The following is a 17,124-nucleotide window of genomic DNA, read 5'->3' as shown; positions in this document are numbered from 1 at the left end:
ATGGCTACCACTTGATCCCGGCTCCTGCCAGGTCTAGCAACTACCCCCACTGCGGCTCTGCACTACAAGCATTTGTACTGCAGAGCCACAATGGAGGTTGATGCCGGGTCCCGGTACTAAGAGCTGGCACAAGGACAGGCTGGCTCAGTCCCAGCTCATGCTAAGACCCAGCATCAACCCCTGCTGTGGCTCTGCACTACAAACATTAAGATCCAGCGTGAGGGTTGATGCCGGGTCCCGGCATAAGCCGGGACTGAACCAGCCTGCCCATGTGCTGGCTTTTAGTGCCAGGATCCGGTACTAACCCCTGCTGCAGCACTTCAGTACAAGCACAAAGAGCCGGTGCAGGGGTTGATGCTTAGTCCCCGCACAAGCTGGGACTGAGCCTGCTTGTCAGCCAGCCCACTAAAAAAATTTACTTGGAGAGGAGGGTGGGGGAAAGAGAGGAAGGTTACATGTTGTTGATAGCGTTAAACAATAAGCACCCACTTATCAGTTAATCATTTAGTCAACTACACTATTACATCCCTATTCTCTACTCATTAGCCATGGAGAACATTCATTTCATTCAGCTCCTTCCTTGCTAGGCTCCTGTCACTAAAAAGTTTACTACCATGAGCTCAATTGCTGAACCTTGGGAATCAAAAAAGCTGCCTACTCTGTAAAAGAGATGTCTAGATCTTCTGCTGACTGTCTGAACAGTGAGCTAAAAAAAATTCAAACACGTTCAAGATTCCTTACATATTCCCAAGCACTGAATCTAAAAGTGACAGCCAACACATGCTACAGACTGCTAGGTAGGGATTGACAGTTTGCGAAACTGAAAGGATTTAAAAAGAGGTGAGGGATAGAGACAGCAAGGCAGGCATCAAAGAGGATGTGTATCCTAACTTCTGGAAAGAGAATTTTAGCTTAGGTTTTCCCACCTTTGGCATTTTTGTTTGGGGGCAACTTTGCTAGTCTGTGTCAATTTCACCTCACCTTCAGATTTTAAGAAAGATTAAATGCCAAAATATAGAAACACCAAAAGGTTAGATTTAATTAAGCCATCTGTTCCAACACCACAAGACAGCTTCACTTTGCAGTCCAGCTTTCTACTCTTTCTTCTTTTCAGGAGGATTCTTAATGAAGTGATAAAAATGATAAATACTAAATATGATGAAAATACTGCACTTAATCACCAGAGTCCATAACTGTATTATTGGTCACTAACAAAATATAAGTGAGATATTACTAGACACCTCAGACCAAAAGGTAACTCAACAAATGTCTGTCCATAAGCATGTTGAGATAAAAAAGGATTATAATATTTGGAAAGTCAAACACATTACAAAAATAAAGTTTACTGGAAATATAAACTGAAAGATACTTGTTCCTAGCAATAACTGACGAGAAAAACAAATCAATGCTACACAAAACGAAAGAATGAAGAGGGAAAGATACAGGATTCCTCTCTAAACAGAAATTAACATGGGCAAAAATCTGATCATACGGTCTGATTTTCAAGATCAAGAGCAAACCCTGCTAGCAGACCACTCAACAGGTGAGAGATCTAAAGATGACCAAAAAACCTCACATTTTCCCATGACACTGATCTAGCTATCTGACCAAGTCAAGAAAGTCTTTCCTGAAAAACAGATCACTGAAAGGTAAAGGACACACAGTCTGCGACTGAGATACAACAATTATCTCCTGTAACGTACAAAAAAGTTGGTGGAATCTGATGAAGATTAGGAAACAGACCACGAGAAGAACTGGACCTTTTAATTTTTCTTTTTTGTTTGACTACCTTAAGAGTGCTGAAGAGTTTTTAACCAAATAAAGTTAGAATTACCTTTCTTGTATGAGGGTAAAATGGAAAAGTGTTGAGCTCTGGGAAGAACTAGGATTGCAAGTGGAAATTATGGATGAATTATACTATTGGAACTATTTTTGTTATTATCATCATTTCTTCCCTGGACTTAAGATGGGACTTAATATGCTCCATGCATTGTGGTAACTTATTAGGGCACAGGTGGGCAAAAGCCACTCAGTGGACCAACTCCTGCCCACCTAGGACTTTGATCCAGCCCTCAAAGCTGTTCCAGGCCCCGGCCCCTACACATTGCCTGGGAGCCGGAGCCTCACAAGCCCTTTTAACTGCTTCTATTTAAAGTTCTCACGCCTTCTCCATGACTGCCAGGCAACGCGTTGCCTGACAAGCATAGGGAAGGCTTCAGCCCTTTAAATAGAATCAGTTAAAAGGACTCACGTGTCTCCGGCCCCAAAGCAACACGCAAGCGGTGCCAGAGCTGCGAACCCTTTTAACAGCTTCTCTTTAAAGGGTTCGCAAGAGCTCATTAAATAGAAGCAGTTAAAAAGGTTTGCAGCTCCACCCAGCTGCTAGCCACGCTGAGATCTTTCAACTGTTTCTATTTAAAAACAGCTGCATTGCCTGGCAACCACCAGGCAGGCACAAGCCCTTTAAATAGAAGAGACTGAAAGGGTTTGCAGCTCCTGGCCCCATGCTAGCCTGTTGCCTGGGAACCAGGGATTCAAGTCCTTTCAACTGCTTCTATTTAAAGGGCGCCCACCTTCCCTGCAGCTGTCAGGCAACAGCCCTATGGAAGGTGCGAACCCTTTAAATAGAAGCAGTTGAAAGGGCTCGCGTGTCCCCAGCTTCCAGGCAATGGGCTAGCAGCGAGGCTGGGAGCAGCAAGACCTTTAAGCAGCAGGAATTGAAAGAGCCTGCAGATCTCATCTCCAGCTAACGTAATGCTTGGGAGCCGCAAGCCCTTCCAACTCCTACTATTTAAAGGCCCCACCCCTTCCGCCTGAGGCCCCACCTCTTTCAGGGTTGCCCATAACAACTTCAAAAATTTCTGAAGTGGCCCCCTGCTCAAAAATTATTGCCCATCTGTAGTAGGCTCTCAAAAAAATTAGAATGGTGGAACATACGTATTTTTGACAGGTCTGCTCATCTTTTAGAAATCTGGGCAACTGTTATTTCGGGAACAGGAGTGAAGAAAAGATATAGGTGGAGAAGCAGCTGATTTTGCTGAAGGTTCTGAATTCCAAATCTGGTATAGAGGAGAAAGTGGAGAAGAATTTCAGGAGTCCACTATGGAAAATGTCACATTTAAATGCCTAACTTTTGTGGCTATGTCCATGCACAGGAAGACAATACATAACACATTGTGGGCACTATGGAATTCAGATAATGATGAAAATCTACACAAGACTTTTAGTCTCCTCCTCCCTTCTTCCTTTATTTACAGACCTACTACCCTCTCCTCTCCCCCCCCCCCCCCCCCCCCCGCCCCCACACACACACACAGAGAATAGGTTTGATGACAGACTGGAAATTCTGGTAAAATGGAAAGTCTTCCTCTCACATCTACATTAATCTCTTCTTGCTTTCTGTTTCACCCTCTCTTGCTGCCTTTTTTCTTCTTTCTTCTCTCAGTCTTCCATTGTGTGTCTTCTCAAAATCTTAATCCCACTCATACTTACACAGATATGTACTTTTAGAAAGTTTCTCTTCTCCCTCACCCACAGATAACTATTTGTATTACACCACCTGTTCTGCTAACTCGTCCGAGGAACATGCAATTACTGCTCGGATCCACATTCTACCACACCCAGTACAGTTACTGAAGCAGTCCCAGAAGCCCAGACTTACCAGCAGGCCCATAGGAGCTGAGACCATTTACATTTTTAAACACCTGCCACAGTGTATTGTCAAGGACTATGGCTCCTGCTGCCTGAGGATCCTTCTGAAACATCATTAAGATCTCTCACCCAAAAGTAGTTACATTGGGTTTGAGGATGTAAAAGACTAGTCGACTATCCGATAAGCATTTGCTTATCGGATAGTATTTTGACTAGTCGACTAGTCAATATCCTCCCCCATGTGCTGCCTCTATAAGATAAAGGCAGCAAAGGGGGGGGGGGCGGGGAGAAGGGGTACTTCAAAGTGGCAGCTTTTCAAAGGGGCAGCCACTGCACAGCTCCCCAGCTGATCCGGGATTCCAGGGAAATGCAGCGTGGAGCCCAGGATCAGCTGGGGAGTCCCCAGCTGATGCCAAGCTCCACTGCCCCTTTAAAAAGGGCAGAGGCAGCAGTTTCAAAGGGGAAGCGGATCAGCTGACCCCTGGCTCCTAGTGGCATTTCCCCGGAACCCAGAATCAGCTTGGCAGTCTCCAGCTGACCCCGGGTTCCAGGGAAGTGCCGCGTGAAACCCAAAGTCAGTTGGGGCCTCCCCAGCTGATCCCGGGTTCCGGGGAAATGCCACAGGGAGCCAGGGGTCAGCCAGGATGTCCCCAGCTGACCCTGGGCTCCACAGCTGACCCTTTGTATCGCCACAGAGGTGGCGTTTTAAAGGGGCAGCCCACCGCACAGCTGATATTCTTCTTGGAGATACAGCCTCATTACGCCATCCTTGCCTAATTCTGCAATGGCAGGGCTGGTAATCTAACACAACCCATGATTGCAAAGACATGAGTTCATGGATCATGAATTTGGAGTCTGAGAAGGGACTTCCAGTACCCATTAATTTCAAAGGGGAGGGAAAAGAAAGTTGGGTCAAAAATACAGAGACATAAAATTAAGAAAGACAAAGAAGGTTGAAAAATAAATGTTGAAAGGGACAAAAACAGCATGACTGTGGGAAGATAAGATAAGATAAGAAAAAAGAAAATTAAGTCTCTCATTCCCTGGAAGGGGAAATGTACCAGGGGAAAAGGCTTGCCCCAATCCAATCGATAGCAAGGCTGACAGACTGAAGCGTTCCTGGAAAATGCCAAAGATCCCCTTTTACAAGACCTTTTCCCCTATAAGAAAAGAGCTCTAGATAAGAAGAATTTTTAGTCATGAAAATGGATCAATCCCAGGGAACAGCAGGTAGCCCATGGGTTGCTATAAGCCCCCAAACTTCTGAGATATTTGGGCAGGAACTGTCTTCCCATAATATGATTAGGCAACACCTAAAACAATGGTATCTTGGTAGGTAGCTGCAATTCCTAGGTATTACTGCAATACAAAAAAAGAACAGACATCCATCTAAACCTAAAATCTGAACTAAGATGTTTACCAAACAAATAGTCTGATAGTCACTAGAATTCACAAAAAAAAAACACTTGGAGAGATCTTGGTAGCCCAAAATGTTTTATTTTTCTTTTGAGTGGACGTCAGTTACTGTAAGGGTTATTTATTTTATCTACTTTGCTAAAGCACCTATATTTGAGCTATATGTGCAATCAACCAAAATTCCAGAGATCTTTACTGTGCTGTACCAACTCTGGCTGATTAACAGGAAATGTAATTACATGTGCATGAGACGGAGATCACAAATTATACAATACATGTTAATTTCATGTTTTAAAGCACAGAGAAAATTAATCTCAAGAGGAAGTGACTGCATACATACGTCTTCATTGGTAGTAGATTATCCAGTTTTTTACATGTGGAAGGTAACAATTTAAAAATTAAAATATCCTTTAAAAAAAAAAAAACCTTTAAAATATTCAAATTTACATTATTTTAATCATTAAAATCAGATTCTGCTTAGAATGCAAAAACGGGGGGCAAACAAAATTCAAATTATTAAGTGTAAAAGGTTATAAAATAAAACCTTGTTATACTCAAAATAAAACGCTCCAAACTTATCTCTTTACACTTGTTTTTCATAGCATCTAAATCAGCAGTTTATCTGTACCACTGAATTATTCCATTCTCTACAAGGTAAGAAAGCTGCTTGTCTGTATATACTGCTTCTGAGTGTTATCTATATGCATTCCATTTGAATCCAATTTCCTTGCATTACCTCTGCCCAGGTCAGGGATGAATGGCTGTCAAATTCCCTGAGGAATAAAAAGAAAAACCCTTTCTTCCTGAGGCAGCAAGTTTCAATTCACAGAGCACATGGCTAATCTACATATGTGAAGGTCATGGCACTTCAGTGAAAGAGGTTAAGAATGGAACAGTTCACGCAAGGGGCTGTCTTAAACATCTTGGCGTGGTGCCCAACAAGTGAAATTGTTGAAAAGCAATAGATAGCTTCTGGCAGCAGTGAGGGGGAAAATATTTTGATCATGTGATGCCATACAAACTAACTTGTTTGCTTCATGTGTGAAACTTTTACACACACTATAAAATACCAAATTTGGAATCAACTGCAGATTCCAGCCTAATTTCTTTAGCTACATTATCTAACTTGCAAAAAATATAAACTGTATTTAGCATTATTTTAGGATGCACATTCCTGAAGCCAGGTAAGAAAATCACATTAACAGTACATATAACAAACCTTTACGGCCAAATGACTATTAGCTATCTATAATCAGTGGATTTCATATCCACCAAACACAGGAAAGCCAAGAAATTATGTCACAAATCTACTGCATCTTTTCATTTATTATAACTATAAAAATGAAATTAAATTGGGCAAGCACAATTAATTGTTCATTGCTAGTATTCTACTGAAGTTTGATCAATTCCAGGGCCAAATATATTTATTTTTCATAGGTTATGCAAAATAATTTTGTATTTGAGACTGCCATAGAAGCAGAATTATCCATCTTCAACAATCATACTGCAAATGAGGAAAAAGCAAACTCACTCCCCCTTTAAAAGGATCTACAATATCTTTTTTTTTTTTAAATTTGGGGGTTTTGCTTAAGTAGCACATGGTGAGTAGGATCAGAGAAGCAGAAAAAATATTTTCTGCAAACAATCCTGATTGAAGGTAAAGCAGTACTCAGTATTTCATATAAACAAAGAAGATTCAATGTTCACAATACACAGTTCCATCCATATTTCCATTTGAATCAAGAAATTTCAAATAAAACCTGAATAATTCTTTAAATGTTGTCAAAACAAACCTCTTTATCTCTATTTTAGCTTTAAAAATACAATGTATGTAATACAACTCAGTCTTGTTTTCAAAAGAAATTTTCAGAGCTGACATTTCAATACCTCACAAATATAGTAGCTGGTTATGTTGTCAGACAAATTTAATCTATGTATGTGGAACAACTGGCCCCAGATCCTTTCCAAGAAAGTAAAGAGTCTGGACCCCAACCCATGTTGTCTCTTTTATCTCAAAATATGACAACTATCTGGCTAGACTATGCAAATAATCAACTGAATATTGTTTTACATTGAAATTATCTAAGAATTCAAAGCATTTCACAAAAAAAATGTATTTTTTACAGCTGGGGAAACTGAGGCAGACATACTTATGTTAAACCAACTCTTCCAAGACAATCAGTGGAGATCTAGAATAGAATTTAGGATTCCTGATTCCAGCCCTATTTAATAATACCTTTCTAAATTTATACAACTTGATATAAATGGCCAAATTCATTACTCATGTAAATTAGTACTATTCCACTAACATCAATGAGGATTATACTGGTTTATACCAGCAATGAATTAGGTTATGTCCAGATGGTAAATGGAACCATAACAACACAACTTAATGTTTTAAAATGGTGGTTGCTTGCAGGGTTTTTCTAACCTGATTTTCCTTATCTCCTCACATCAAGAACCATATCAGATTCAAAACTATATTTAAAGGGCCTTCCTGAATAGGGCAGTCTATAATTGTTGTAACAATCTAATCCCCAATCTGTCTCATAACAAAAAATTCAGTTTCATTTAAGATAGGACCAAATAGTATTTTCGTTGTGTAACCAAAAAGGACTTTATAGGGTAATTAGATTGATTCAACAATAATTACGTAATGGTTCTACTACTTATGTTCACAAGCAAAATTGTATAAGACTATAATACAGACCCTCCCCCCCAACGATAGATATGCTTTGAATAAGAATGTCCTTAAACACAATTCCTAAGGTTCTCATGATTAAGGGAAATGAAACGAGCTACTACTTTACTAGGCAGAGAAAGAGGTGCAGAAAAAGGGCAACAATTAGTTTCTATTTGCAAAACACTGTATACCAAGTCCAGAGGCAAATGTTTATGACCAAAAATGCCCAAATTAGAGAGAATGTAAAGTGGTACACAGGTTGTACCCTTCTATAGACTTTCAATCTTTCTTAACTGACAGCTGCTGCCAAAAAACTTAAAAATCAACAAATGGTCCTGTAACCTCAGAAAATAACAAAAAATGTAGATAGTGTCAGGAGCTTATGTGGGCACAACCCACTTCTTCAGCTGCTGCCAAAGCCACTATACTTAAGTGCACAATGCTACATGAAAGGTACACCTACTGCAGATAACTCTGCACTGAATAAATACAGGTCCCCTCGCATATCTGGGGAAGCAGGAGCTAGTCTTACTATTGCTATTATCTCTGGATTTGATATTAGATCAAATAGATGGCATAGCCAGACCACAAAGACACCAAAGATTCAAAAAGAAATTTAATAAAAGTGAAAACCTTGAACACTGTCTCCAGGCCAGTGAATTGATACTTTTCTAAACATCAGCAGATGACCAAGGAACTTTAAACAAAATATTTGAAGTTTGTTGGACAGAAAGGTACCTAAAGTGCTGTGTTCCTAAGGTAAGTAAAGCTGCCATATGAAGGGTGCTCCTTAAAGATGGTGTAATAACTGTGCATGGTATGTATAAAAATCTAGCACCTCTAAAGTTAAAGCTGAAGGCAGAGGGAAAAAAGGAAAACTTATCTGTATCTCATCTTAAAAGTGAAATGCCTGTGGATGTTGTTAGGCGCTGCAAGATTTTCTTGTATGTCCTCATTAAATAAAAGCTTTCCTTTGAAAAGACATATTGTCTGGGATATAAAGCTCTCTGTCAGGCTTTCATCAAACTCCAAGGTACAGCACATGTAGCATCAATTAAAAGTGTGATTTTACTCTAAAAAGTAACTTGTAAGATGGCATTATGGGGCACCAAGTAAATACTCTCTCTCTCTCTCTCTCTCTCTCACTGATTTCTGTATCAAGTTTGTTTAGTTTACACTTTATTTTTCAACCTGCCAGCCCCATACATTTACTGTGAACGCTGAAAGACAGCCAGGATTCTTTCTGCCTTTTAGATAATCAAAAATGGAAGTTCTAGTTTCCCAACTAAGCCTTCAGGATACACCTGTTCAACCCAAATTTCCTCAGTGACACCCAAACCCTAAGGTTTTATACAGGCATGAGTAAGGACATAATCATAAAACAATGCAAGACAGACAGCTGATGTACAGGCACTATTATTTAGAATTCAGGATGATTATACAGACATCAAGTCATTTTCCTTTACTATTGCTTGAATAGTGTCTGAAGACACACTACACTGGAGCTTGGTACCCACATTATTTTTAGATCAATTTTCAAAACAAATTTGAAAAACACCAAATAAAACAAACTGCCAATTTAATTCATTTAAGGCCTTACCCTTTCCAACCAAAAAAAAAATGTTAATACTATGTAAATAGCTCCCTCCAAACAATCTGAATATTGTAAACACAATGCTGAAATATATTCTGGCAAGTTATCTTACCACATACTACTGGGAGCTGAAATCCTCAAGTCTTGAGCATGTATTCACATAGGGTAGAATAACACTGCTGTACATATCTACAGATAAACATTACAGCCTCCTGATAAAATGGCACATTTTAAAAAAGTATTGAAATGCAAGACTGCACCCATGTCCTAACAAGTTTAGGATAGCCATGTGGACTGAATTATAAATAAAATACTGTTGCTTATTACTAGTAAGAATTTCAGAATATCCATACAGGATTTATGTGCTCTACAGACACAATAATAAATAATAAAATAATAACAGAAAAAAATGTAACTTCAATTATCAATCTTATTTTAGTGATCAGAATTAATCTTGTTTTAACTTTTTTTAAAAACACTATTTCAAATGAGAATGTTGGGTAATCTATGTCTGTCAACTAGACCGATTGTTGATAGTCAATATCTCAAAATATATGCGTCCAGAAATAAAAATACAGCAACAGAATAAACGTATTCATTCACTTTCTTTCCCCAAACGTAGATCAAAATGCCAGAAACAAATTAACTGACTGTTCAACTATACAAGTCTAATGTGAAGGAGGCAGTAATATAGTGTATTGGTATGCACCACTTTTATTTATTGTACCTCGTACACAGAGACCTGCTCTTCAATTTGCAAGCATAATGACCACTACAGAAACCAATAAGCGAACACCAAACCACAAGTTGTCAAATATATAATCACAGTACAAAAAGATGCTACTAATCACAGTACAAAAAGATGCTACTAACTCATACTGCTCTCTGCTATTTCTAGTTAGAGAATATGTAACAGAACATTGTTTGAGAATAAATACACAGGTCTACTAGCCCATTAATGTACTGAGAATCTATGCACCATACAGACAGTTGTCCAACCGCCCCCAGACATAGGGCCCAGACCCACAGTCCCTTACTCAGACTACATTCCCCCTTAAAGACAATACAACTGGCATAAGAAGAGCTGTAGATTCAGACCCATTCTGAGTTTATGTGGGAACAAATTCCCATAGAAAGATAAACTATTAATTTTCAAACAAATCAGCTGTTCCATTGCACTGATTTTTTTTCCTAACTGGTAAATATTAAGTGCAACCCAGATAATCCTGAAAAGACCAAGTACAGACACACAAAAGAAAAAGTGAGCGCAGAACTTGTGTATGTATGCGTCTTTCCCTCCTTTCCTGTCTTACACACACACACACACCCCGTGGAATGCAACTCAAAATATAGAGCAAGTAGGATTTTATGACTAAATATTTGAATTATATTGTCCATAAACTGGTCAATAACTAAGCAAATGGCTGGCAAGATGTCATCACACCCATCCCTTACCTGTGATATCACAAAACTTCTTATTCATAACTAATTAATTTTGTGTTAACAGTATCCAGTAGCTTTGAATATTTGTTCTTCTTCCCTTCTTCTACGAGAGGCCTCTTCAAGCCGCATGTCTCATCTCTGTTTCAGGCAAGTAGGTTAAATGAAGCAGAAGCAAAATTTCCTTAAATGATTTAATAGGTTAGACAGTCGGACATTTCAGTTTATAGTGGGAATCTATTGCGCTGGACACTACAAAAAGTGCCTTTCTATAGGTAATAATTTCCTCAGCATGCTGCTTCAGGTATTATAGCCCATTGTTCACAGAGCAATAGTTTATGTATGTTAAGAGTCAAATTGTCATTAGCGTACTGACACACACACACACACACACACACACACACACACACACACACACACACACACACACACACACACACACACACACACACACACACTCTAAGTATACACCTATATGGACCAGTACAATTTTAAAAAATTCAAAGAAATACTACACTCTAATGCTAGAGGAAAGGTTCTATTGATCACTTATTAAAAAAAAATGTACAATTTCTACACCCACTGAAATAAGGTACCAAAAGAATTAAAGCTATATTAAAAGAAATAACTATACCAGCAACTAAAATAGTTATTTTCTACTCAATATAATCTATTTTCCTTTAAAAAAAATTCAATCCAGCAGATTTGATTTTAGCAGACCCAATGATATACACAGTAAATTATAATTAAAAAGGAACAAAAATATTATTGCTGAATGTCTTTTCTTTATTATATAATATATTTCCTGTAATATTTGTATCTATATAAATATTTTAGAGATATAGATATAGATGATATAGATATAGATATTAAAAAAATACCAAAATGAAACAAATAATGTGCAACCCTGAAACAATACATAGACCCATAAATATAAAAAAAAAATATTAACAAGGGTCATACTGAAGACATAATGAATTCACTCTCAATTACGATAAAAATATCTTGTACAATTTCTGCCATAAAAAAATTGCACTCAGAAGTACCATGTGCCTACATCTGTCCCAATACATTTTTCCTAGCTTTTAAAGCTGTAAATTTTAAACTACCTATGTTTAAAAACAAGCTGACAATGCAAATCTTGTAGAATTAACTGTGAAAGGTTATGCATATGAAGCTAAGTTATTTTATGATTCCTTATGACCCTTTTACCAGTACAAATTTAAGGGGGAAAAAATGAACACTCATTAAATCCTTATTACTCTATCAGAAATAGCAAGGAAAAAATGCAATAGAGTAAAACGCTGCAGTAATGGTCTGTAGACAATAGAGAAACATTTTCATTCTGTCCAAGGTTCACATTATTAAGGTCAGTCCATCATTCACTACAAAAAACAATGTCTGTTTAGGCTCATTTTAAAATTTCTTTTACAGAAAAAATGCAACTGACTAATGTCCCAAAAAGCATACACCTGTACTTCTTTCTATTAGCCTTAATTCATAAAACCTATTAAATGACTTAACAGTTCTTAAAAACAAAATCTTGCTGAGGGAAGACAGACCTTCCCTCCTTTCCCCCCAAAAAAACGGAAAACTTGAATGCTTTATCACTCCTTTTAAAACACAGTTTAATTTCCTATGGAGAATTCAAGCATAAGCTCATTTTATATTTGTACACAAAAATAATTAGATTACAGATTCTTCTTGATACATCTCCTCCCATTCAAATATAAAACAGATTTTTCTAAAATATCTGGATTCACATCAGTGGTATAAAAATCACTGATCATTCAAATAGCTTCTTCTCCCTTTTGTATAATATGCCATATAGCATCAGATATTGGATGCCACAAATAAATAAAAAACCTAAAGCACAAACACAGGGCTATGCCCACTATAAATGTTATGCACTGAAATAAACTGAGAATGTAGGATGATCTTTATATTCAGATTAAAGTACCAAAATATCTCGTTTCCTTTCATAACTAGCACATTTTTACATTAAAATACGTTTAGTAAGAGGCATAAAGGTTCAAATAAATACCACTTGAAATTACTGAATCCTCATCCAAGCCACGCTATTATATTTTTATCTGCGAGTCTGATTTGCTATCAAAATAAAGGTATATTTAATTTAAAATCAACGCCCAGAACAACCATCACCTAACGACTGAATTAAAAACATAAATAAGATGCCACTGGCTTTTCATTATACTGTTCACAAGTATAATTTTTGTTGAGGCACATGAAACCTCCACTGTATAGATATGGTTGCTCATTGTTTCAGCTTCTTCTAACAATGTTTAACTTTTGCATCTGCGAGCGATACTGCTCAGTTATTATTTGTGGCAAGAATTTTTGTGACTGTACTGCTCAGCACTTCTATTTACATCAGCAGTGCTAAATGCCCAATGGTGAGAGAGGAGCCAATCAGATGGCAGATTAGATGTCAACTCAGAGGCAGCTGTCTGGAGACTATTACAGCCAGTTTACCTCCACAATTCAAATTCCAAACCTTGCAAAGGAGATCAAGTCACTCTTTAGGCTCAGACGGCTAGCAAGAAAGATGGAGTGCAGACCATTTCCTAACCAACCCCTACAACTTTGATGATGGCAAACAAGCAATCTATATAAACATAATCCAACAATGATCTGATATTGATTTGTAATTTATTGGATTTAATTTATCGGGGATGTGTATATTAGTCAAAACAAGCAGAGCTCTCAATATCTGGTTCTGTTTATTTAAATAAAGGATTCTTCCAGTCTCTTCATCAAAGTATGGATTATTTCAAAAAGGGAATAATAATACTTATGTATTATATTCACTTTACAAATAACACTTATTTTCATCTCATCCCGGTTGGATGCTTGAGGCAAATATAAAAGAAGAATACACCACCTCAACGCCTACCAAATAAACCTTCTTGACTATGGCACTCACCCTTCCAAGAGCCAAGGCAACCTGGCTGTATTTTTGCTGGATTTCACCATACTGTCTTCATCAGCAATACAACTAATTTGTTAAAAGGGTATCAAAGTTATCTGCTTGGTCTAAAAAAAAAAAAAAATTCTAATAGAGGGCAGTCAATGTTATTTTCCAGAATCTGACAGTGTAGTTACAAAAGCAACTCCTCCCTCCTCACCCAAACTGCTTTTCCTCGGGGCCTTCTATCTTCAAATCTGTTTCAAACTGGAGGAAAACTTTATACAGTTCAATTTTGTAAGCGAATAGTGCAATTCTGCACAGTGAAACCATTTGTCGGATGCCTCCAATCAATCGGACACTGTGTCTTACCAAACCCTGTTATGGAGGCAGCAAGTAGTTTATATGGCCGAGAGGAGGAAAAGTAAATTGGAGAGAAACTAAAGCACTAGACACACATTCAAAACATACAAGTGGGGAGTGTTTTGGGGTGAGGGGGTGTCTGGTGGTTTACCTGGGTTCTGCTGATGGTCTGACCAGTGCTTCCAGGGCTCATAGCTGGGTGAGCTCTTTGTTGTGCTGCTGCCCAGGCTGGGCTTGCAGCTCCATACTGGGAGCCCATGTCTTTGCCCATGCCCATGCCCGCTGCTGCCTGCTGGCTTCCCGGGACTGCCCCTGCTGCCTGGGCTTGCGGCTGCTGCTGTGGTGGGGCACTGGGGTTGCTGTAATCAGGGTAGCTGCTGCCATAGCTCCTCATCATGGGGCTGGGGGAAGTGAGCAGCTGGTTCAAGGTAGGGGTGGCTCCGGACGGGTGCTGGTTCTGCCCGGCAAATCTCTGGAAGCCTCCAGCCCCAGAACTCGCAGCAGCCTTGCCCAGGCTGGCCCCTCCGCCCGGGCCCATCATCATGCTGCTGCCCTGCTGCCGGGGGGAGCTCAGCACCCCGTAGCCAGAGGACGAGCCCCCATAGCCGCCTCCTCCTGCTGCTGCTGCCGCCGCTCCTCCCGCTGCGGCGGCGGCGCCGGGCCGGCCGTAGCCGGGGTAGTGGTTGTACTGGCTGTTGGGGTAACCCTCGTGGGAGTTTTGCAGGGGGTCCATGCTGTTGGGGGCCGCCGTGGGGTGCATCAGCCCCATCCCGGGGCTTTGTTGTCCGCCATGTTGATCAAAGCAAGGCCCGGCTCGGCTCGCTGTAGCGCTGCTGGCAGGGGCAGGGTTGCCGTAATAGCTATTAAACTCCGAGACACCCACGGCGGAGGGGCCGCCGCCTCCCCCGCTCCCGCTCCCGCCGCCGAGGCTGCTAGTGCCGCCGCCGCCGCTCCCAGCGCTCTGAGGCGGCTGCTGCTGCCCGCCCAAAGGTCCCAGGCTGGGGTGCTCGTAGCGGCCGCCGATCTGCTCGCCCATTTTGCCGGGCAGCTCTTCCTCCTCGCCCCCTTTATTCAGCATTTGCTGCGGCGGCGGCGGCGGAGGGGGCTCGGCCTGATTTCCCAAAACACCGTCTTTTCCTCCATGTTGCTGCTGCTCCATGTCTGCACTGGGCTGAGCAGCGCCGCCACCGCCGTTGTTGTTGTTGCTGCCGCCGCCGAGGCTGTTGTTATTCTGCATCGGATGGTGCTGAGGCGGCGGCGGCTGCTGGAATTGATTTAGCTGCTGCTGTAGTGCATGGTGGTGGTGGTGGTGGTGGTGGTGCGGGTGGTGGGCATGGTGGTGGTGGGCATGGTGATGCGGGTGGTGGGCATGGTGGTGGTGGGGAGGTGCGGCAGGGTGATCGCCTCCAACGTTTTTCAGTTTGTGGTTGGGGAGCAGCCCCGTCTCCATGGCCGAGCCCGGGTTAGAGGCGGAGGAAGAAGAAGATGAAGGTAACCCCGAGGAGCTTCCACCTTCTTTCAGAGCCGACTCCGAAGAGGAGCTACTGCTGCTGCCGCTGGTGCTGGCGTTGTTGTTGTTGTTATTACCGGTGGCAGCAGCAGCAGAAGTTGCATTATTGGCCATGTTCAGTTCATTATGGTGGTGGAGGAGATGGTGATCTACATTATTCAGGCTGCTGCTGCTGTTAGTCCCATCTCCGACCCCCAGCATGGAGCCCGCTCCGGGTCCCCCGGTGGCCGCGGCGGCTGCTCCCCCCGAGTTGAGATCCTGGCTCAAGTTGCCCGGCAAACTCGGGGTTTTGCCCTTGTTGTTCTTCGCACCCGCCGGAGCCGCTGCTACTTGCGCGGCCATGATCATTGCAACATTGCCAGTCCGAAAGCAAAAATCCAACACCCACCCTCAAAAATAAAATAAAAGCGAAACGGGGTGGGAGGGTGGGCAAAGGAGGGGAGAAGGGCAAAAAGAGAAAGGGGGGGGGACCAACTTATTTGAATAAACAGTAACCCCTCCTGATCACTCCACACACAAAAAATATATATAAAAATTCCCCTCCCCAAAGTCCGTGATTGAGATTAGAAACAGTAAGAATGTCTTACGGTCTGTGCCTGTTCCTGCTGTGTGATTTCATGTTGAAAGTTTTTTGTTCAGGTTTAAATGAAACTTTTTTTTCTTTTCCTCTCTAACCCGGATATGGGTAAATACACGTCTGACTGAGCCTATCTGGCCCAGCATGGCATGAGAGAGAGAGCGAGCTCTAACAACTATTATCCACTTCTCTCTGATTACTCCTGTACACTTGGAAAACGCGGACTGGACTTTCCCCTCCTCCTCCTGCAGCAGGTTTAGCGGTGGCAGTCAGAGAGAGACGCGCATTACAACCTTCAACAGCCCCGAACCAAGACAGCTGCTTCTGCTAATGCAAAAGGATGTACGCTCCCTTTTTGTATTTTGTGCCCGTCAAGCATCGTAGTAGTTAGAGATGGAAAAAATCTATCACTCAACTCCCTTGCAAATCTAGGTTATAGTCTTCCACAGAGAATGGAATATTAAACTGATTGCTACAAATGATCTTACCCAAAAAGGACAACTAAGCATCACTGGGTGGGTCAAATTCAGGCCTGGTGTAATTCAACTGAAGTAAAAGTTGTTACATCATGGATTAATTTGGCTTTCTGCCCATGTATTTTTGGGGTGAGAGCTGAAGGTGCTCATCATAACAGCTTAGTAGACAAAGAGAAAATCCAACACATTGTTGGCAATATATTTTATTGGATTAAAAAAAAAATTGGTCAAACTTTCAAAATCTTTTCTCTGTTTTTCAAGCCAGTAGGCAGTCTAAGGTTTTCTGATTTCAAGACACTAAAATGTATTGCCTACAAATTGTTTTATGGAAAAATAAAAATACTTGTAAAATGTTCAAATTAACACAAAATTCAGTAGTAATGGCATTTTTTAAATTATCTGTAGTGTCCAGCTGTTTCAAAGTTCTAATGATCATTTGTGCTAATGATGTTTTTAATATAAGCATTACGTATGGAGCTTTTTGGAAC

The 17,124-nt window shown here is 40.7% G+C and overlaps 1 protein-coding gene across 18 annotated transcripts in view; it reads right to left on the bottom strand.

The window, feature by feature from the left end:
* Positions 1 to 16,504, bottom strand: part of ARID1B (AT-rich interaction domain 1B) — a 449,448-nt gene extending 432,944 nt beyond the window's left edge. For 4 of the 18 annotated variants that reach the window (XM_075924500.1, XM_075924508.1, XM_075924510.1 and 1 more), the window contains exon 1: positions 14,225 to 16,485. In XM_075924500.1, the coding sequence (XP_075780615.1) occupies positions 14,225 to 15,931 (1,707 nt within the window). In that variant the 5' untranslated portion in view covers positions 15,932 to 16,485. Of the gene's footprint in view, positions 1 to 14,224 lie in introns of all 18 variants that reach the window. The other 14 variants (XM_075924499.1, XM_075924506.1, XM_075924501.1 and 11 more) reach the window with 8 other exon arrangements.
* Between the last annotated feature and the right edge of the window lie 620 nt (positions 16,505 to 17,124).

The sequence above is a fragment of the Pelodiscus sinensis genome, chromosome 3, assembly GCF_049634645.1.
Source record: "Pelodiscus sinensis isolate JC-2024 chromosome 3, ASM4963464v1, whole genome shotgun sequence".
Lineage (NCBI taxonomy): Eukaryota > Metazoa > Chordata > Testudines > Trionychidae > Pelodiscus > Pelodiscus sinensis.
This window is presented reverse-complemented; position numbering and strand designations above follow the sequence as displayed.